Here is a 22184-nt window from a genome sequence, read left to right on the forward strand (position 1 = left end):
TGTCAATGTTTTTGCTGTAAGATTCAAATACAGGAAATGTTAAATTTTTAAAGTTGATCGAACTTTCATGATTGTCTAAGCTTCCACATAAAAACCCAAGGCACCTGTGTGCTTTCAGAAAGGTCTGTGCCTGGGTTTGTATAGGCTGTTTTGAGATCTCTTTAACCATAAAGATAACACTTGCTGATTTGCTTTTAAAATAATCTGTGATATTTTTGGTCATATGAAGGATACACTTCCTGATTTTCTCTGTATTTGGTGCTTCGCAGTTTAGCAATCAGATGGGAATTAAAATTTTCGCTGATTATGTCATACATGGGGGCATTTCATATGGAGAATCTCAGGTTGTCTTCTCTGCAGATTGCATTAAGATAAAGTGTTCTGATGCGATTGGAAGTGATGAGAAGTTTTCTTCTGAATGGGCAGTTGCTGATATTGTTCATATTGTTTGTCGATGGAGTGGAAGTGTGAGTTTTGGTCACTTAGTCCTTTTTTTTGGGTTATATATTGCATGGTTATGCACAATTATAGTTATGTTTCCTTATTCCAGGTAACTACTGCATCAGTTAAACTTTGCCTTGGAGAAAATGATGTGACTAAAAATGAGAAACATCATAATGATTCTGGTGTGTTACTCATCAAATTTTTGTTCTAATTTACTTCAATTTTGTCTCTTACATACTTCATGTGTCTATTTGTTATCAACTACTAATGGTGCATCAACTCCCTGCAACCCCCTTATGCGTTCTTTTTCTGTAACTTGTCTTATATTGGTAATTACTAGCATGGTATGCAATTTCGAATAGTACCGTCTAGTACGGGCGGTACGTATCGGTCCGACAGCATACTGGTATGCAGACCGCCCGCTATCGGACGGAACGTGCTACATTGCTACAGTACACAGTGTAGCAGTACTACAGTACATATTGTAGTAGTACTACAGTGCTACAGTGCCTAGTATGATGATGATGCAAAACAAAGACTTACCTTTTCCTGCGCCAAGTACCATAGTATGCTGGCCTATGATTTTGGCAAAACTGCAAAAGTTTCTTATGCTGCAACCAGAGTCGTACACCTGTGCTATATATAGCAGGAAGGAAGAAATATATAAAACCGTTTGGTACGCCTTGGTGTACCGCTCGGTACACGATACCATATCGTACCGAGCCAACCTCGAAACATTGGTACGGTACGGTATTGTATACCCTGATCACTAGATTCTCTGTCAGCCATGTTTGCTCTTGGATTGTTTTGGATTTTCTGATTGAAAATTTTCTACTGATATCCATCTTAAGTAAAAGATAAGATCGCTGGATACACAAGTAATGATCTTAGTATTTTTTGCTTAAGTTGTTAAACTTTTTCTTTCATTATTCCAACCATGAAACTATATTGGAAAGGATTGTTGCAGTCAATCAATATGACTTATCTCAAGTGCAATATGTTTATCAAAATGGCAAGTATTTGTGATTTATTTTCACATATGCCATGTTGGTTTCTGGGTTTTATGGAGCGAGCATTCCAATAATGAGCTAGGCTTTATTTTCTGGGTCGTCCTATATTGACATAAGAAGAAAGCTTTAGTCGATGTGATGCTTGGTTAGCATGAAGTAACTAGAGTTTTTTATAGGTGTACTAACCAGTATTGTGTAAATCCAGTACTCAAGACTTTGGATCCTTTTTTCTGCCAAAATCCTTATATCCTAGAAGGCTAGAATTAAGGATTTAAGAGGGGATTCAATTCCAGAGCTGATAAACCTGGGTCCTGGGTATGTGATTATTTAACATGGAGGTGTTGGGAGTCCTATCTACAGTCCTATCTACTGTGATTAGTTAAGGGATTAAAAAGATGTCAAAATAATGCAGTCATCGATAATTAGAACATGGTGTTTCATCATTCAACTTCTTGCAACTCAGTGATGGGTGATACCCACGTTGGTAGGGCTAGCATATGGATTGAAGTAATTACGTAGTCTACTTACTGGATGGGATGTACCATATATGTGAAATAATGTCACAGACAGAGTGGATTACATCTGGTCATGACTTGACTGGATATTTCATAATCTGTTGTGCTGGTGCATGCCAATTTAAAGCACATGACATGGCACTGTGAGGAGTGTTAAAGATCAAATTGTCCAGCTGCGTTCTTGTTCTGTTATGGGGCACAAAGGCATTTTCATGCCAGCTGGTAACTTGTATATAGTTGCAGTCAATACTTCGTAACTTGCCATGATCAAAATATGGAGTCACACTCATTTCGGGCGCTTGAAAAAAAAAATTGATTGCTGTGGACAGATCCTTTATCCTCTATTTCTAGGTATTATGCCACATCAAATGTAGCTTATTGGGACACATATATGGAAGTTCCAGTTGAGAACATGCAAGAAAGGAACTATTCAAGCTGTCTTCCAGGTGCAAATAAAGAATAGTGTCCTTGGGATACATAAGAACTTTTCAATAGCTACAAATTAAGTCCTTGTACTTTATTTAGTTCAGAAATCTAATTAGACTATCTATCATATTTTTTGGAAAGATTTCTTTTTCATGGATGCAATTACTTCAAAGTTTACAACTTCTATTTTCTATCATACACATCCATGGTACTCTATGCAATTTGGAGGTGTGCATCTCTGATGTAGATAATACAGTCTGTAGTTTTCATTGTACATATCTCTGATGTACTCTACGCATCTCTGATGTACAGTATGTTTGATGTACAGTATCTCTGATGTACTTTATGCAATTTGTCATTATAAGATATTATGATAGGATCAGAAGCACATCTTGCAACTCCTTATACTTGTTTAATATTTTCCTCCTCCTCCCTTTATGGGTTAACGTGAGTTGATTTTTCAATTATAGATTTGCCTGTAGGTTTTCCGGAAGTAAGGTTCTCCGTCAATGACATGTGTTGGATGGAGAGGGAACAAAGGATTAGGAATCTGGCAGCAAGATATGAACATATATGGAATGCTAGCTTTGGGTATGCTCCTTAAGCTCATATGCAGTTATGCAATTAAGTTACTGCATGAACGCACTTCAAGAATGCCATCGGGGTTGATTTGATTTTTCACCCAGTTCGAAACATTGCCCTTGGCCATTTTTTGTGCAGACACATGTTACTTGGTTTTATTTTTTCGAATGAGATGTATGTTCTCTAGTGCTTGTAAGAAATCTGATGTAGATTCAACGGTAGAATACTGATTATAATTACTGGATTTGTATTCCCTTTTCCTAGAATTGAAATATTCTAGAATTAGTGTTTTGTGGTTAATTTATTTCCTTGCATGTGTAACGCCATAACCCAATAAGGATAATTAGCAGTTGAAATATATTACCGATTAGTATGAGCAAGTTAAGAATAAAATAAAGTAAAATATTTATTTAATTTAAAAAAAATCAAAATATTTCCTTTCTTTAGAGGGAACCCTCCCTTTTGACAACTGGTAGACCGCTCCCTTGTTCATCAATGGTGATCTTGGAGAGCTTGTTAATTATTTGTTCATTGAGGAGTACATCTTGGAGAGAGAGGTAGATTTTCTGTCTCTCTTTTTAATTATTTGTTAATTTCAAAATAGTAATGTATAATTTTGTTTGTTCATAATTTCTAGAATTGAAATTATGTTGTTGATACATTATTTCTGGCATTAAAAATTTTGTTATTCATGCTTAATATTTGGTTTGAACCTATGTTGTTTTTGCTTGAGTTTTTATGTAGATTTTATGATATTCATGCCTAAAATTCATATTTATGATATTGTAGGTTTATAATTTCTATTTTGTGCTTAGATAAATATATCATTAAAATTTTAGTTATTGGTAACATGATTTTATGTATTTAGACCAAGAAGCCACTTGAGAAAATGAAGGAGATGTCAAAGAGCGTTTCATACATCTATTTCCTTAAGGTAAATCAAACTTGGAACCAAATTTCCTCAAGGGGAAGAATGTAAATATCGGTTTTTTTTATTCCTTTTTTGTAAAATTTAAAATATTCTATAATTAGTATTTTTCCTTAATTGGTTAATTTATTTCCTTACAAACGCAAGGTAATGAGGAAAATTAATTAGCAACTGAAATCTATTACTTTAATCAAATAAATTTATTATTTAATCCCAAAAAATCAAATTATTCTTCTCCTTAGGGAGAATCATCCCTCCTTTCCTATTTATTGACGGATGGACCCCTTCCTTGTTCATTTATGGTGGCTCGAGAGAGCTTGTGAGAGACAGATCGAGGGGGAGTAGGATTTCATCTCGGAGAAATATAGGTTCTTTGGCTCTCCCTTGTTAATTATTTGTTATTTTTGAAATGTTTATTTATAGTTTTGTTTGTTCATGATTTATAGAATTAAAACTACGCTGTCAATATGTGATTCCTAGCGTTAGAAATTTTGTTATTCATGTATAATTTTTAGTACTTGATCTATGTTGTTCTCACTTGATTTTCTAAATTGATTTCATGATATTCATGCATTAAATTTAGATTTATGATATTGTAGGTTTAGGATTTCTATTTTGTCATTAATTATTGTTAACATGATTTTATATATTTAGACTCTATATTCTTTGTTTGTGATGTATGCCTTAAATTTTTTTTTTGAAGTTATCTAGTTTAAATTCTTGTTAAAAAAAGAATGAAATTGAATTAAGCGATTCAAGTCTGATCTGATCAGGCTTGACCCAAGTCAGACCAAATTGGTCAGTTGGGTTGGACCCAGTGTCGCCATCCAGTCAGTCGACCAAGGTGCGACATGGTGTGGGCCAAAGCCCATGGCATGGCCAGCGGCCAAGCCCAACGTGAACTAGTGCTTGTGATTCAGAGTGACACGGTCCAACATGGTCAAGCACCTACGGCCTAGCACGGCTTAGCTCTTGCAACCTGACTCGTTGCACCCTTGTGTCCCGGCCCATAGCCTCGTGGCCCAGTACTTGCGGCCCCTTGCAACCTAGCTTGTGGTCCCTTGCTGCCTGAGCTTGCAGCCCTCTAGTTTGGACCGGTCCAGGGTGATTCTAGACTGGTTCTAACTAGTTCAAGCTGGTTTAGCCTAGTTGGATCAATTGAGGTCCAATTAGATGGTTTAGGGTGGTTCTAGGCTGATTTTAAACCGATTTGAAGTTAGTTCAGATGGGTTCTAACTAAAAATCCGATTGGTTCAAGTCAACTATATAGATTCAGGCCAACTTAGGCCCATAGTGGACTTGACACCTTATGATACTGGATTTAATGAATTTAAAGGATTTATGTGATGCATTTGTTCTGAAATTAATAAATTGCAAGTTTTTATAACTTACATGACTAAAATGAATGGTATGGTATATGAAATAATATATGAAAATTTTTCCCTTGCCAAGAGTAGGTCGACCAAACCCATGCTAGTAGAGTGATTCTCTCATGTGATTAATGGATCATTGACAGCTGGATGGTTGTCCCATTTGCTATTAAGAGGAATATGCCCCCACTTTTGCACTTTCGCAGGTGAGGGGTGTCACTCTATCCACTGTAAGTTAGGAGTGGTATTAGTTTTTCCATCCACTATTAGGAGAATATAGATTCCATCCCGTACATTGATGGGGGAGTGCACTACCAAGTGTCTGACCTTACCACCATATAGGACTTGTGATGACTATGATATACCAGTGGTGGACCTGTGAGTCCATCCTTTGATGGATTTTCACTTTATATATGTTTTGTTTTTGTATTTCAGAACAGCTCTCTAATAGTATTAAACTTGATTCCTGTGTGGAGATGACCTTCCTTTACAGCTACAACTAGGTAGCATTATGGGGACTCCTAGCATTTCATGGCTTTTAGTGCAAGCTATTAGAGCTTGTTTATTACTTTTTGAGACTGCTGTCTGTTTTTAAGAAAAACATTTGAAAATTTTGTTTTAAAATAATTTTTAATTTTTATACTTCTTTGGATTGATGTATGTTAAAAAGATATTGGGCAGGAAGTAACACTGATAGCCCTTTTATCCAGCTACTTTGTGAGCTAAATAATATACCAATGCCTGGAAACTCATGTTATCACCTTAGTAAACTCCTTCGTGGTTTTGTTGTTAACAATTTTTCTTTATTTTAGTGATATGGTGTGCAAAAATGACTTGATGGATTCTAATGCATCAAGGGACTTCTTCGCAATGTGAGTATTTTCTATATTGGTCTTTTTGTCTTATTTGATCTGGGTGATATTTGTTATCTTGTCACAAATAGAACTCAAAGTTAAACCTGGAAATCTTGCAACCTACATGCTCATGATGTATTTTTAACCTTGTTGTACACAAAAGTGGAGAACAGGAAAGTGACTTTAGCAAATTGCATAATACATTTACATAATATTTTGTGAACTGGAGAAGACTCAATCTCATTTGTTATATTTTTGTACTGCAGATTTATTTCTTTTTTTCCGAGACCTCTGATTGTCCTCTCAACTTTTGCTTCAGAATTGCAGGATCCTTGGAAGATGTTATCTACCCTAAGGGAGATCCTGATGCTGTTTCCATAAGTAAAAGAGATATTGAATTCTTACAACCTGAAACATTTATCAATGATACAATTATCGACTTTTATATCAAGTAAGGTCAACTGAATACTTTTGGTTATTCATTTGGTACATCATTTTGCTCTTTCTGCACAGAACCTTATTTCTACTTTATTAGCTTTGTGATAACCAAGGAATGTTCTTTATTGGCATATAACTTGCAACTGTGAGGGTTATATCTGTCCTTCACAGATAACTTGTTGCGGTTTGATCAATCAAATTCAAATGGATTACTCTGGTGCATCAAATTGCAGATTTAAGAACAGATTCATTCGCAATACTATATATAGATAAGCATCTCACTGCTGCACAGACAAGTGCCTTTGTTTGGTGCTCATTGGTTGATGTAGATGCTCAATAGAAGATGTTCCTACCATTTTGTTTACTATTAGATGCAACTATCTTATTCATCTTCCACTGTTGGTAAAATAGAGAGAAAAATATCAGAAGAGGAAGGGCGAGGTCAAAGAGAAGCACCAACCTTTGAAGTATATGGATTTGCCATGATAAAGAATTGAGATTATGAAATTTATGAAATATGACTAATGCATTATCTAACCTTTTATTTTGATAATTAAAGAAGCATCAGGCTGTAATGACTCCATTATTAAATCTTGGAAGCTGCTGTAAATTTGCACTTTTCTGTATGACATATATATATATATATATATATATATATATATATATATATATATACATATACATACATATATATACACACACACACACACACACACACACACACATATATATATATATATATATGTATATATATATATATATATATAAGCCATTTGTTACATTAATATCATTTTATGATATCATCTATACTCATTTTTAGTAAGTACATAATAAATATTTTTGATTTATTATTCTTGATTTTTATTTTTTTTAACATTCTATCTTTTATGTTTTGATTTCATATAGTTGAAAAAAATGAGATACTTTATGAAATATGAAGATCAAAGAATTTTTTGGGAAAGTCATTTTCCCGTAGAATTCTGTTGTATAATATTCCTATTAATTTTGTTATTTTTATGTTTTATATAATTATAAAAAAATGAGTTATTTTTTTATGACTGTTCACTATGTTAGTTGTATCATTCCCTGCTGATCCTAAGACCTGTATCGATCATGTGAACTATGTAAAATGAATCCCACAAAACAAAACTACCGACTAATGTCAAGAAAATTTACCTAGCTGCAATTTGTTATCTTCTTGCCACCATTAGTTAAAATGTGTTAATGTGATGAATGTACTTCACTTGTAAATCATTTTTGTCTTGCTTTAAGATAAGTAAATTGCCTGTTTCTATTGGGAGAGTAAAGTTGTTTTGAGTTACATGTAGCAGCTATAGAAGTCAACAGCGAACCTTACCTGTGGGCATATAAAAATTGTTGGCAGTTATAAATTCATGGATGAAATATGGTTCTTCATACAAAAAAATGCAAATTACACATGCTGATTATGTAGTTTGGTTGTGTGTTAGTCTTAATATTATGATCCAAATTTACTCATGAACCTTTAACCTTGAGCCTTCACTGAGATTTCTCAAGCATCACATGATAGTTTTGGTGTAAAGAGGATTGTGTTTTTGTCAACCGATCAAAGTTTTGATTTGGACAAGACATATTTATATTTTAAATGATAATTATATAAAATTTTACATATATTCTTAGTTGTTGCTTATCGTTGCTTAAAGTCATATATTGTCATGATTTGGTTTGACGGGATAATTGGTATATCAACTTCGTTGAGCCTAAATTATTAATTAAAATGCTTAAGTTAAAGTTAACAAAAGTACACTATCACGAACAGTCATTGTGCACCTGCAGTATCTTCGTCAATGAATTGTTTATCGTTTTTGTATACTTGTACACAAGGTTCGCAATACCGTACCGTACTGGCTTTTTGACGTTTGCTCGGTACGGTACGAAACGGTATACCGAGCGGTATACCGCTCGGTATATATATATATATATATATATATAACTCGGCGACGTCGCCTCTCTCCTCCTAGGCGGGGCGACGTCACCTCGTTTATATATATATATATATAAATTAATATATATAAAAGATTATATATATATATATATGTATTATTTATTTATTTATTTAAAAGGCGACGTCGTCGAACGTCGCCTTTTTCTAAAATATTTATATATAAATATAAATAAATACATATATATAAATATTTATATATAAATAAATAAATAAATAAATATATATATATATATATATATATATATATATATATATATATATATATATATATATATATATATATATATATATATATATATATATATATATATATATATATATATACATACATGCAATTCTAGCTAAGTCCGTTACTTTGGTGCAAGGGTGCTTCACGACTTAGGTAATTCCAGTTAAGTCCATGACATTACTGCAAGGGTGCCTTACGACTTAGGCAATTCCAGCTAAGTCCGTGACATTATGGTATTATCATGGGCAAGCAATTCGAGCAAATAACGAGGAAGTCTTGCAATCTCGCTATGACGAAGCATTGTAGCGAATCGAGCAAGATGGGGCAAGCTGGACCATTGCCCCAAATAGCTATAGGTGGGTTGCAAGTGCAAACTCGCTCTCAAATTGTTGGAACCGCTCAAGAGAAGCGCGATATCGAACAAGATAAGCGAGAAGTTGGTTATTCTCCGCGAGCAGAGGAGGCACAATTCGGAGCGCCAACCAGGAAAAGAAGCCATAAGGAGAGGCTTATGGCTGCGAAAACCCACCTTGACGTTCTTGAAGCGAGTTTAGAAGAACTCTGCCAAGGCCAATGAAAGCTTCTTGGGGTAGAAAACTCGTAAGAAGAAGCTGAATCTCAGATTCACAATGTTAAGTCCCTAGTCAATCGATTGACGGAAGACACCAAAAACTCCGTGCAACATCCACACGAAGTCATGGCGGTACTTACATCCAGGTTTACATTCCTCACAAGGGCTCTTAATGTGGGAGGGAGCAACACCCGCGTTGCTCCATCACAGAACTTGAGGGCACTGGAGTCACATTGCTACAGGGGTGCTAGAGATGCGAAGGAGCTCAAGAATTTCCTGTTTGACATGGAACGGTACTTCCGAGCTACAAGGCTCGATTTTGAAGAAATCAAAGTTTCGATAGTAACTATATATCTGAATGGGGATACAAAACTTTGGTGGCAAACACGTTGGGAAGAGATCCAACAAGGTCGGTGCCGAATGGACACGTGGGAGGACTTGAAGCGAGAGTTAAGAACTCAGTTTCTACCCAAGAACACGGAATTCGTCGCAAGAAAGAAGCTGAGACAACTCCACCAAAGAACTTTCATTCAGGACTACATAAATCAATTTGCTGCACTGATGTTGAACATACGCGACATGTCCAAGAAGGATAAGCTGTTCAGCTTCTTCGATGGCTTGAAGTCGTGGGCACAATAGGAATTGCATCAAAGGAATGCCACCAATGCGATCGGGGCAATTGCAGTCGTGGAAAGGCTCACCGACTTTGTTTCCTCGGAGGACTTGAGGAAGAAGAAACAATCTTCGGGAAATCTCCCACCCAAATATTCTCGAGGGAAGAAGTTTGAAAGCGAGCAAAAGAAAAGGAGTTCCCACAAAGGGCCAAGCTCAAAAGGCAAGGCCCCAAAATCTGGCCGATGCTTCTTGTGCGGAGGACTGCATATGGTGAGGGAGTGTCCACAGAAACAAGCACTCAACTCCTTAACAACATCATATTAAGCTTACTGGTAGTAGGAGGGCACGAATCGATACTTATAGTGGTCGATCGGTTTTCAAAGTATGCAACATTCATTACTACACCCTTATACTGCTCAGCAAAGGAGGTAGCCAAGTTGATGATGAAGAATGTGGTGAAGTATTGGGGAGGCCCGCACAATATCATCAGTGATTGGGACGCACAATTCTTGGGACGATTCTGGACCAAGCTATTCAAATCGCTGGGGTCTAAGTTATGCTTCTCCACAAGCCGCCACCCCTAGACGGATGGCCAAACTGAAAGAATAAATTCGCTCATTGAGCAATATCTTCGGCACTACGTGAGTGTCAACCAACGAGATTGGGTGAAGCTGTTGGACATAGCTTAATTTTCCTACAACTTACAGTGAAACTCTGCGTCCAACAAGAGCCCGTTTAAGATCATTACGGGACAACAATCGTCGACTCCTCACACTTAGCGATCTGTTATATCGGGAATTGTCTGTTAGCATATCACTTTGCAAAGGAATGACATTGAAATGCCGATATTGCACAGGCTTACTTGGGGAAGGCAACCAAAGAGATGAAATGAGCAGACTTGGGAAGGTGATCGTGGGAGTTTAAAGTTGGCGACTTGGTGTTGATGAAGCTCTAACAAGTATCACTCCAGTTCTTTAGGCATAAAGTGCACAAGAGATTGGTGCACAAGTACGAAGGACCTTTTCCAATTATCAGCAGCATAGATAATCTCCTACAAATTACAGTTGCCAGCGTGGCTCAAAATTTATAATATCTTCCACGTAAGCAACTTGAAAGCCTACCACTCAGACCCGCAGGATGCTTCCCGAAGTGTTCCAACTCCCACTAGAGCCTCCTACGAGAAGTGAGTTAAAACCATTTTAGCAGATCACAAAACAAAACTACCCAACAGAGTATAGCAACATGAGTACTTGGTGAAGTGGCGAAAGCTTCGTCAAAAAGAAGCTAGTTGAGAGCCTGAAGATGCCTTACGACATGAAGAAGCAAACATCAAAGCCTACTAGCAAGCGTCGATAGTTTAAGTGGGGGAGAATGTCACGAACAGTCGTTATGCACCTGCAACATCTTCATGAACAAACCATTCGTCACTTTTGTGTGCTTTTACAGATGCTTGGTAGCGTGTTTTGCCTTGGTTTTGTGTGTTCTTGCTTGTAAAGCTGTCATCTTCGTGAGACGTCGGGACTTGTCCACCGCTTGCTTTCGAACCAATCAATTTGCTCTTTTACAAGTCTTACGGGACCTGAGTAAGGTTGTAACTAGGCTAAGTTTTTGTGGACGGATAACGCAAGAGCACCTCATGACTTAAGCAATTTCAGTTAAGTCTGTGACTTTGGCACAAGAGTACTTCACGACTTAGACAATTCTAATTAAGTCCGTGGCATTACCACAATGATATCTCATGACTTAAGCAATTCCAGCTAAGTCCATGATAACTCATCAAACCCTTATTAGTTAATCTTATTCTTAGTCTACTTCCAATATGGGACTAATTAGGCTGTTACAATTTCACTCACTTAAGAGTTTGATGTCCTCATCAAGGTCTAATATTAGCATAGAATCAAGCCATAGTATGGTGCATGTGAGGTATAATCTAATGGTGTCTTCATGCTCTGGTCTCGGCTCTCGTCCACGGGTAGTCCTTTCTTACTCAAGTCTCTCACAATGTCCCAATATTAGGTTAGCTCTGATACTAATTATCATGACTCGGCCTAATGGGATAATTGGTCTGTTAACTTCGTTGAGTCCAAATTACTAGTCAAACTGCTTAAGTTGAAGTTAATAGTAATACATCCATCTAACCCCTATAAGTCAATCTTAATCTTAAGCCATTTCCAATGTGGAACTAATCGGGATGGTACAATATGGCCTAGTTCTTTCATATGCATTACTCGTCATTCTATTATATTGTCTGTAGGATCTCTAATTCTCTATTATGTTGGGAGGAAAAGAGTGAATCTTTCAAATCAATATTTAGTTTTTTTTTGTGAATTATCTTTAGGTCAGCATATATCTTTTCAAGGTATATACATTCATTGTCCTCGTACCGACTTTGTGGAACTTTATCAATTGGCATCTTTTGCATTTCAGATACTTGGAGAACAAGATTCAACCTGATCAGAAGCATAGATTTCACTTCTTCAACAGCTTTTTCTACCGTAAGCTAGTAGGCAAGGACCACGGTGGTGTCTCGGAAGGCAGGGAAGCTTTCCTGCGTGTTCGTAGGTGGACTCAAAAAGTAAATATATTTGACAAGGAGTATATATTCATACCAGTAAACTTCAGGTAAGAAATCTTTGCAAGTTGTGATCATAAAAAGTTTTGCGTTGACATGTTAATATAAGTGTTACTTGAATGACAGTCTGCACTGGAGTTTGCTTGTTATTTGTCATCCTGGAGAAGTGGCTAATTTGGAAGGCAAGAATTTATGATTGAAGCCCCATACTCTAATCCCGAGTTATGCAACTATACTCATGCTTTATATTGTTACTGTAGATAATGAAATTGAATCAGATAAAGTGCCTTGTATATTACATATGGATTCTATCAAGGGCTGTCACAATGGTCTCAAGAACATTATCCAAAGGTATTCATATGTACATAAAGCTCAACATAGTTTTGTCCTGTAGTCTCTGAAATTGTTTTCCGTAACATAAAAATGTATGTGGTACACAGTATGTGGTAGGTAGATATCAGAATATATATTTTTAGTAGAAGGTGGAAATTGAGACGATCAACGGTCAGCAAAGCAAGAATCTCAGATTATGAAATGTCAAACTTCATGAAGCTGGAAAAGACTTGTTAGCTCTTGTAGGATTGATCTTTGGAAATAACTGGGAAAGACGATGTTATACACATACTATTTGCAAGCATGGGCATGAGCACGTGACCTGGTATTCGTATGATGATATGCACATGGCCTGTGTCTACCAGCTTGTAGCATGTGTACATGCCCTGGAAAGCAAATCTTGATATTTGGCATCATTCCTCACCAATTCAAGTAGTCCTTGTAACGTTGTAATTAATTATTTGATTCATAAAAAATTATTTTGTATTGAGATTTTCTCCTATGTATTTTGTCTTTCATGTGTAATAAGAATCTCTAAAGTATATTCTTTTAGTCATATACAAGAATTTTTGTGTATGCACTTGCTTGTACTGTTGTTTCATTTCATAATTCTACACAACATTTCTTGCTTGTAAAGTTGTTAGATTCTTTTTATTTTTTGGGTTTTTATGAATACATGTTTAATTGATGTTCTATATACTAGTTGCACTTATTGGTTATTTAGATTTGTATCATTTCTTTATGACTTATTTTAAAATTTTTTGAGAATGACAGTTACATATGGGAGGAATGGAAGGAAAGGAATCCAGAAACAACTGAAGATGATTCTTGGAAATTTTTAAAATTAAGATTTGTCTCTCCTGAGGTTAGCTCTTCCTCTAGCTCCACATTTTTAACAAGGAAAATGGCAGCTAAACAACTTGAATTTTGTAATTCAACTTCATAATTAATAAGGTATAGTCTCGTAACTCGAACTTTATGAATGTCCTTGGGAATAATGCATTTATTGGAATTATTGATTGGCCTATTTGGTTCAATATTCTTTCTGTTTTGCCTAAAACTTTCTCTGTATGTCTGTGCTTTTTTTTATGTCATTACCAAGGTATGCAATACCGTACCGTACCGGTGTTTCGAGGTTGGCTCGGTACGGTATGGTACCATGTACCGCTCGGTACACCAAGGCGTACCGAGTGGTTTTAAATAGTTCTTCCTCTTACTGTAGCACTGTAGTAGTGATATAGTATAGCACTGTAGCACGTTCCATCCGGTAGCGGGCGGACCGTGTGCCGGTATGCTGTCGGACCGGTACGTACCACCCGGTACGGGCGGTACTATTCGAAATTGCATACCATGGTCATTACTCCTCTCCAAGAATCTTTCTCCTTTTGATGTTCATATTACCCTTAACATGGTTTATTATATCGAAGATGACTACTGGCTCTTGTACTACTGTATGAATTTAAGCCATAAAGCATCTGGAGGCATAATAGTTCTCAGTTCCACTTTTATAGATCTTTCACTTCTTTTAATAATTAAATAACAACATATACAAGTGTAATATCCATGTATGTGTGACCATAATATAAATAGTATGCCTGATTGTTTTCAACCATTAAATAAATATTATATGCAATATTGTATAAATATGTAACATTAATAAATTTAATGATAATACAACTACATATATGAATACATTACATTTGACTTAAATGGATCTTCTTGATCTTGGAGTTTCTCTCTTTCTGATGCTAGTGAAAATCTCATTAGTAGTTCTTGCATGAATCAATAAAATCCTTTTGTTTGCCAATTGTGAACCTGATTTTGCTGACTTAACTTTCTTACTTTCATTCTTATTCTATATAATAGCATTGAATTGTAGTTTTTGACTTAGATAATTATACTTACTAGTTTACAAATTTTTCCCAATATGATCAATGATTCACTTTTAATATTGTTTTTGCTTGTAGCCGCCACAACAGGAGAATTCATTTGACTGTGGCCTTTTCTTACTTCACTATGTTGAGTTGTTTCTCAAAGAGGTTCCTGTTAATTTTGACCCGTTCAAGATCACCAGGTTCTCCAGCTTTGTGAGTTCCTCTTTTTGTTCTTCCTCTAAACACTTTATGCTTTGAGCTTTTCTAAATATGGTTTTAATATTACAAGTTAAGTTGAGTTGTTTCTCAAAGAGGTTCCTGTTAATTTTGACCCGTTCAAGATCACCAGGTTCTCCAGCTTTGTGAGTTCCTCTTTTTGTTCTTCCTCTAAACACTTTATGCTTTGAGCTTTTCTAAATATGGTTTTAATATTACAAGTTAAGTTTATAGATATCTGTTTACTTGTGTCAACTTTTTAATATTTTTCTAAGTTTCTACATTTTTTTTTCACTTGTAAGATGCACTTCTGTAATATTATTCAAGTAAAACCATCCCATAAGTTTTAGTGCTTAATTGACTGGTATTCCAACCTCAACTTCTCCCCTTTCTTTCTCCCAAGTTTCAGCCTGAGAGACCATTGTTCCACAACCTTCTTTTTTTTTAATTTGTTGTTCATCCTATCCCCTATAACCTCAACTGGGACCAAGACAATCCTTGCAAATTCCAATCTGAGAAATAATTGTTCTTTAGCCTTATTTTGTCATTTGCTGCTATACCATTGAAGCCTCAACCTGGGACCAATAGAATCCTAATCATATGGCTGCTTCTTTATAAATCAGTATATTGAATATAATGTGGATAAATTTCAGGATTGTTGAAGTGTTATCGGATTCTTAACATGGTTCAAGTCGAAGCTTGGGCCTTGGTGTTACATTTATGTTGGATGGTTTGATTGGACCATGCCTCATTTTTTGAGAAAGCATAATATGTTGCATTTTCCTTGTTTGGAAAGCAATATTTTAAATGTTCTACAGACAAGACCGACAATAAATGACTTCATAGATAATATTGTCAGTTGTGGGGTTTGCAATTCTCACCCAACTAGGCCTTTTACGTGGAAACACATTTGAGAAATGCATTTAATTGGTTCACGTGTGATCCAGATCCCGTCTTGCTAAGGTGTTCTGTCCAGGCAACCAAGGTCCTTCCGACACACTGCAGTAGCCCACATGAGCCTTGGAGGCAAGCACCCTTGGCTATGCCAGAACTTTTGCTTGGAAGGCATGGCAGCAGATTGCTTAGAATTTTTGCTTTTTACAGTTTTTAACCATTGTTTCTTGATTTCTGCGTTCATTGTACTGAACAAGTTCTGATATTTCTTTGCTTTTGTGCCTCTATTGTGGTAAAAGAATGGTAGGTTCCATTCTTGTTGTACATGGTTCCCTAAATTATTATCCTGATGCCATAATCCTGCCTGATTGAAATTCTCTTTTTCATCCGAAGTGCGAGGTGGCATTGGATTTCTGCTAGTTGTGCAAGATTTATTGAAATAGAATGTCTGACCAGCTTACTTTGTGCTTTGTGAAATGTTTACAGCTCGGCGCTAAATGGTTTCCTCCTGTCGAGGCTTCTTTAAAGCGTTCTGTCATCCGGAAGCTGATATATGAAATTTTAAATGACCATTCCGAGAAAATCGACCCTAGCACATGCAGCATTGGGTGCCCTTCGACATCAGGGCATCCTGAAGATAACACTGAGCGAGATCAGCACGTAGAGCTGCTTTCTGCTCACTGTAGTCCAGCCATGGGAGTAATGGGTGGTGCAATATGTCAAGACACTGAAGATGGAGAAAAGTTGGATGCTGTTGAAGATTCCCAAGAAGCTGATACAACTAAAGCAGAGCACAGGGTTTGTGAAGGTTCTCAGAAAATTTGTGCCAGCAAGGCAGATTGCCAGATTGTGGATGGTAGGGAGATTAACACAAATGCCAATGAGGTTGATGCTACAGATTGTCAGGTGCTCAGTGCTACTGGAGCAGCGGATAGGGAAGATGGTGGCCGTGAACTTGACACCAATGAAGCAGGGGAAGATGGTGAAGATTGCGGGGAAACAACTTCCAATGCTGTAAGACAGGATAATAAAAGCAGTGTAATCCACATCACGGAGGTAGAAAGTTGTGACGGCAGCTGCCAAGTGAATCAGCCTTCTCTTGAAGCTACCATCATCACTGTTGATGAGACACCTTCGGACGACAACGATGATGTTCGAGTGAGATGTAAAAAGCCTGTGCAGAAGCCACGCAAGAGAGGGAAGGTTATGATCCCCGAAGGAAGGAGAGTGCGCACCCGGAGCATGACCAAAGAACAACATAATGATACATAGACTGTGTTCTTGTTTTGGTTTCTTTCAACCTGTAAATGGTTTTGTAACATGTGGAAATCTTGTTTTGGTGTTCACAGAGCCAATCAACTTTCTTCCTTATGTGGAAAATATGCATCTTTAATCTGGTTTAAGTAGTGGCATAATTGCCATTCATCAATGGAGTAATCCTGTTTACTAACTCTTAATCACAGCTAGTTTCCATGGAGTTTATATATAAATTGGAATATTATACATAATTAATAGACTAGTATACCTAGTTAAAAATAGAATTCATACACATCAAATAATCTGTATATAGAAGGTATTTTGATGATTTATGCATGGAAAAAATTACTTCATGTGATCAGCTAGCGATATTTTGTTGTTCGATGGTTGTTAAATGAAAGGATAATGTTCATTTGTGATGTGTGGTTTTTTCCTTGGAGTTGTTTGCTTGGTAAAGATTTTGTCAGGCCAACAAAGGGATCAAAACCTGTCTTCCTCACTTAGGCTGCTTTTAGTATCAGTTGCGACCATTTGATTAATTGCATGCTAATTATGTCTATTAGCATCATTATCTCCATAAGCTCCTTAGTCATAATTAGGTTTGCACATATTGGTAAAAGGAAATCCTTCCTAGCTATGCCTAATCAGTGGAGGTGATGTGAGAGACTAACCTATTGTTGTTCCTTTGTTGGTGATCAGAATAATAAATTCTTTATCATATGAAATCTGTTGTGATTAAAATAATTTTATAAATTCTTCACTATCTGAAATTTATAACATTTTCACTATATGAAATCTGTTTATGTGAACTGGGTAAAGAAAAAATAAAAAAGGCTCTGGAAAATACTGTGATGACGGTTTAACATTCATGGAGGCTTCCAAGGCAGAATAACACACTAAACTTACCAAAATATGAAAGTTATTGTTTGAGTACCGGAATTTTACAGCACTCCATTACAAAAGAAGATGATTTCATAGTAGTAAATCATAAAGAACAAATCATAAAAATGTACATCCTTGACCAATAGTTATCTAAATTTTGGCTCTACGGATGACTCGTTGAAAACCTTGAAGAAATCTCAAACACATGACAAACAAAATCCATCCTCATGGCTCGAAATCGTTTGATGGCTATAATTTTGGATCCACAACAACGGTTTCAACAGCAGGATAGTTTGCTGGAAGCTTGTTTTGCCTCATCATTCCCGTTGCTGGTAATGCTCACCCTGTCTCGAGACAATTCCGCTTTGTAGGAATCAGAGTTCAAAACCTTCCTGCTGATGTTGTTGTAAATCTCCCTGATGACAATCTCAAATGCCTTCTTCACATTTGTACAATCCAGAGCTGAGGTCTCGATGAAAAAGAGCCCTTCGGCTTCCGCAAGGCTTTTTCCTTCGTCGATGGATATGTCTCTGATGTCCTCCAGATCGCATTTGTTGCCGACCAGCATCTTCGCAACCGCGGTGTCAGAATGTGCTGCATTATGATTTCAATCACAAATGAGATGCAAAAGAACATTCAGCTCGACACCAAGTCAGCCAAAACTCGAAAGTATAAACTATAAACTACATCTAATGCACAAGAATCAGCTGATGACAAGCCGAACATGTCAAACTAAACAGGAAAAGAAACAAAAAGTTCAACAATTGGATATGTATGACGCCTTAATCTCTGTTTTTAATGGATTGTTGCACATTCAAATTTCAACTAAACCCCTGTGACTTCCATTATAGTTTCAGCTACTGCTCATGTCGCAGCCTGAGTAACAACCTTCAAGGCCGATAGCAAAAGAGACCACTTCTACACTTTGCCTTTCTCGTCTAGATTATAACTTCTGGTTTGGACTAATTAAGAAAAAAGCTGACTTCAACAATCTGCAATGTCCTTCTTATCTTTGAGGTACAGTGGTAACACATCAAAGCACTCGAGTGCGTAGTAGTAGAATAGTTCTGAATGTAACTGTGTGCTTAAAATAGAGATAGAAAGCCATAAAATACCTGTGAATTTAAGTGTAAATTTCATCTAAAAAACAATAAATAAAAAAGAGGGATTTCACAATACCAAATAGACTTGGATATCTTAAAATTGTCTCTTTGCTTATAAATATATCAGAAACTCTGAACATGATTGCGTTTAGGCTGAAATCTCACCTTTCAATTTTGTTCGAAACATTTAGACTCCTTGGCTTCAGTTGTTCTCTAGATAATCCATTAATGATGGGAAATCTTTGTATATGTCTGTGATGTTCTTAACAGAAGCTATCTGTAAATAGTATCTTTTTTAGGTAGAAATTGAAGATTTATGGAAATTAAATTAATAATTAATGAACTATTCAGACTAGCCATTTTATGTATAACCCAATTGAAGCAACATTGATTCTATGGAAGAGTTCAGAAATCCAACTTTCTCTCCGTTGAAGCTGCTGAACATAACATATTGCTATCAAGATCAGCCATGACATGGAGCTTCACATATTTCTAATTCCACCTGAGTAATAATTCGAGATGATTTCATAAGGCAGCCCTAAACATCAGATCTTGTGATTTCATTTTCATACAAAGAACAACAAGAACAGGAATTACCCAAAACCAGCATATATGTTAGAAGAAGGTGAAGATAATAGATCAATAGCAAGATATCAGATCTACCACAGGAAAAGATCAAATCGTTGGTGAAGATAAGAGAACAGTAGGAGCAGATTGAGGTCAGGGACTGAAGTAGGTCGAGATCGAGAAGAGGGAGCAAAGGTGGGATCTTTGTGAGCGTCTACGTACTGTTGAGCTCCTGAAGCCAGCGGGGGACGCTGTCGAAGGTGGTGCGGCGGGAGATGTCGTAGACGACGAGCGCGCCGACGGCGCCGCGGTAGTAGGCGGAGGTGACGGCGCGGAAGCGCTCCTGGCCGGCGGTGTCCCAGATCTGGGACTTCACCTCCTTGCCGTCGATCTCCATGCTCTGCGTCTGGAACTCCACCCCGATGGTGGCCTTGGAGTGGAGATTGAACTCGTTGCGGGCGTAGCGCGACAGCAAATTGGACTTCCCCACCGCCGAGTCGCCAATGATCACGATCTTGAACAGGTACTGCTCCGCATCCTCCATCCTCTCTCTCTCTCTCTCTCAATCTCTGGAATCTTCACTTCTCTATATATTCTTCCTTCTGCATCTGTGTATGATGACGGAGAGAGAGTGCGCGCGTCGGAGTATTTAAGAGGTGGTGGTGGTGGCGTCCTCTCTCTCGGTCGCAGTTGGTGGTGTAAATATGTGCGTTTGAGCTGGCTGTCTATTCTTTTGCAGGTGGGAGTCGATTCAGGTGGTGTGACTCGGCAGTAGATATGATGACGTTTGATCCAGATAGATTTGGTAAGTAGATTTGTCGTAGATTTACTTGTTGGGATGGTCATATGTAAGAGTGTGTGTGTGGGGGAAGTCAACGCAATGTTGACTTTAGGAAGACCTAACATTATTGTTTATCGTATGAAAGAACAATCACTTTTTAGCATTATAATTATATTTTATTGACCAGTGCCAGGGTGTGATAGTTTTTTTTTTCTTCTTATTTCGTAATATTCCAATAATAATTAATAAAAAAAACTCATCCTTTTTCTCTTGATTGTTTATTGTTTTAAGAACAATTATCATGAAAAAGCTAGACACCAATATAACAACAAAAAGGACTAAACACAATTAGCACTTCATATTTTTCACAGCATGGGAGTAGAGACATATCAAACACTTGAGTAAAGACATATCAAACATTTGCACTGCGCATGAATCATGGCTTTGTCGGAAACCAAATCTGGTCATGTGTGCACCAATAGTTGGACTCATTTGTCAAATACCACAATTTATGTGGAATACCACAAATCACATGAAATCACAGCTACATCAGTGTGCACTACTGCTACATGTCTATCACACTAAATTTAATTCCTGGCATATCTGCCAATATACACATCTTTCCAAGAAAAACTCATTTGGATGCCACCGAGCCGGTTGACCTCTGTTCTGCTTCTTCCTCTCCTGGGAGATGTGGACTGATACTGCTTGAATGTTGAGGAGGCGCCTGAAGATGATAACCAGATCCTTGGTTACCATGAAGTATTCTTAATCAATAGAGCCCCTCAGAAACATTCGAGTGTTGCTTCAAGGATTCTCTTCTAAAATCTCACAAGATGGCTGGTCTACTACAGTCCCCGACTGAATCAGTTCTTACATTTACTAGACTGGAGACAACAATCGGACGAATCATTTGAAGATAAGCAACATGCTGAACCTGATTTACACATGGTTTTATATATATATTGATGTCGTTTTGAGTTGCTGATCAATTGGATATTTGTAGTTGCTTTCATTTTTCTTTGGCCTCAACTGACACAGCAAACTAGAATGCCATTTCTTGCAAAATTTGAAGAGTCTTCTGGTGAACCTAAGGCAGGGAACAAAAATTTAGATGCAAGTTACGATGTCCCAAGAGCATACCTTTTGTAATGATCGTAAGTGGATTAAACAGTTACCCATTCTAAATGTTGAGCTGTAATTCCAGATACGTTCCCTGAATAGATTCCACCCAGGACCTAACAAACCAAAAACAGATTGGCAGCATAACAAGTTGGGATTATGATTGTAAAGTTGTTACCATCTGAATATCATGTTGCCATGGAAATTTGCTCTCAGATAATCAAACATGGCCATGAACATAAATTTCAATAAGAACATGGTACAGTGATGTAGTGGTACCTTAGAAACGGTTTCAAGAAACATGCCAGGGCGAACAGGGCGTGGCCTGCGACCTGTGACACTTCCCTGAAAAACATAAATGTACTTAAAAGGAAGGATAAGTTTGTATTGTTTTCTGCAACGATTTTACTAGACAAAATTAAGGCAGTAGAACGAACCCTTCCTGCAAAACCACCAAGAGTATTCTGTTCGCTGTTGGGATCTTCATCCCCACTATCTACATTGTCTGCACCTTCATTTTTCCCATGCATCACATCACTTATCATTTTCTGGACAGTGCTTCCTGGTCTCAAGGAAACCAGCTTGCTCAAGAAGTTCACCTGCATTTCCATTAAGTG

At 37.0% G+C, this 22184-nt stretch overlaps 3 protein-coding genes across 3 annotated transcripts; 1 reads left to right on the plus strand and 2 right to left on the minus strand.

Annotated features, from left to right (window-relative positions):
• Positions 1–229: 229 nt before the first annotated feature.
• LOC135665412 (probable ubiquitin-like-specific protease 2B) lies at positions 230–17284 on the plus strand (the record flags this gene model as incomplete). The annotated part of the gene is made up of 11 exons (XM_065177203.1): positions 230–467; positions 551–626; positions 2878–2986; positions 6088–6147; positions 6449–6580; positions 12394–12588; positions 12665–12720; positions 12799–12889; positions 13646–13736; positions 14839–14958; positions 16342–17284. Coding segments are annotated over 11 exons (1954 nt in total), but the record flags the coding sequence as incomplete, so codon positions are not given.
• A 672-nt stretch (positions 17285–17956) lies between these two features.
• On the minus strand, positions 17957–20362 carry LOC135665410 (ras-related protein RABA5e-like). Its single transcript, XM_065177201.1, has 2 exons — positions 19887–20362; positions 17957–18588 (listed from the first exon to the last, which is right to left on the minus strand). The coding sequence occupies exons 1-2, from the start codon at positions 20206–20208 to the stop codon at positions 18272–18274; spliced, it is 639 nt and encodes a 212-aa protein (XP_065033273.1). The 5' UTR covers positions 20209–20362; the 3' UTR covers positions 17957–18271.
• A 480-nt stretch (positions 20363–20842) lies between these two features.
• Positions 20843–22176, minus strand: LOC135665411 (protein PEP-RELATED DEVELOPMENT ARRESTED 1 homolog, chloroplastic-like). Its single transcript, XM_065177202.1, has 4 exons — positions 22005–22176; positions 21847–21912; positions 21624–21683; positions 20843–21535 (listed from the first exon to the last, which is right to left on the minus strand). Exons 1-4 carry the CDS (start codon positions 22170–22172, stop codon positions 21491–21493), a joined length of 339 nt encoding a protein of 112 aa, XP_065033274.1. The 5' UTR covers positions 22173–22176; the 3' UTR covers positions 20843–21490.
• Between the last annotated feature and the right edge of the window lie 8 nt (positions 22177–22184).

Source organism: Musa acuminata, unplaced genomic scaffold (genome assembly GCF_036884655.1).
Source record: "Musa acuminata AAA Group cultivar baxijiao unplaced genomic scaffold, Cavendish_Baxijiao_AAA HiC_scaffold_998, whole genome shotgun sequence".
NCBI lineage: Eukaryota > Viridiplantae > Streptophyta > Magnoliopsida > Zingiberales > Musaceae > Musa > Musa acuminata.

Excerpts from the sequence above, each read along its gene's own strand:
- LOC135665410 (XM_065177201.1), bottom strand. The coding sequence starts at position 20,208 with ATGGAGGATGCGGAGCAGTACCTGTTCAAGATCGTGATCATTGGCGAC. Across the intron at positions 18,589-19,886 it reads CTGGCTTCAGGAGCTCAACA|CACATTCTGACACCGCGGTT; the intron begins GTACGTAGACGC and ends ATCATAATGCAG.
- LOC135665411 (XM_065177202.1), bottom strand. The coding sequence starts at position 22,172 with ATGCAGGTGAACTTCTTGAGCAAGCTGGTTTCCTTGAGACCAGGAAGC. Across the intron at positions 21,684-21,846 it reads TTCTTGAAACCGTTTCTAAG|GTCCTGGGTGGAATCTATTC; the intron begins GTACCACTACAT and ends TTGGTTTGTTAG. Across the intron at positions 21,536-21,623 it reads CAGCTCAACATTTAGAATGG|GTTCACCAGAAGACTCTTCA; the intron begins GTAACTGTTTAA and ends TCCCTGCCTTAG.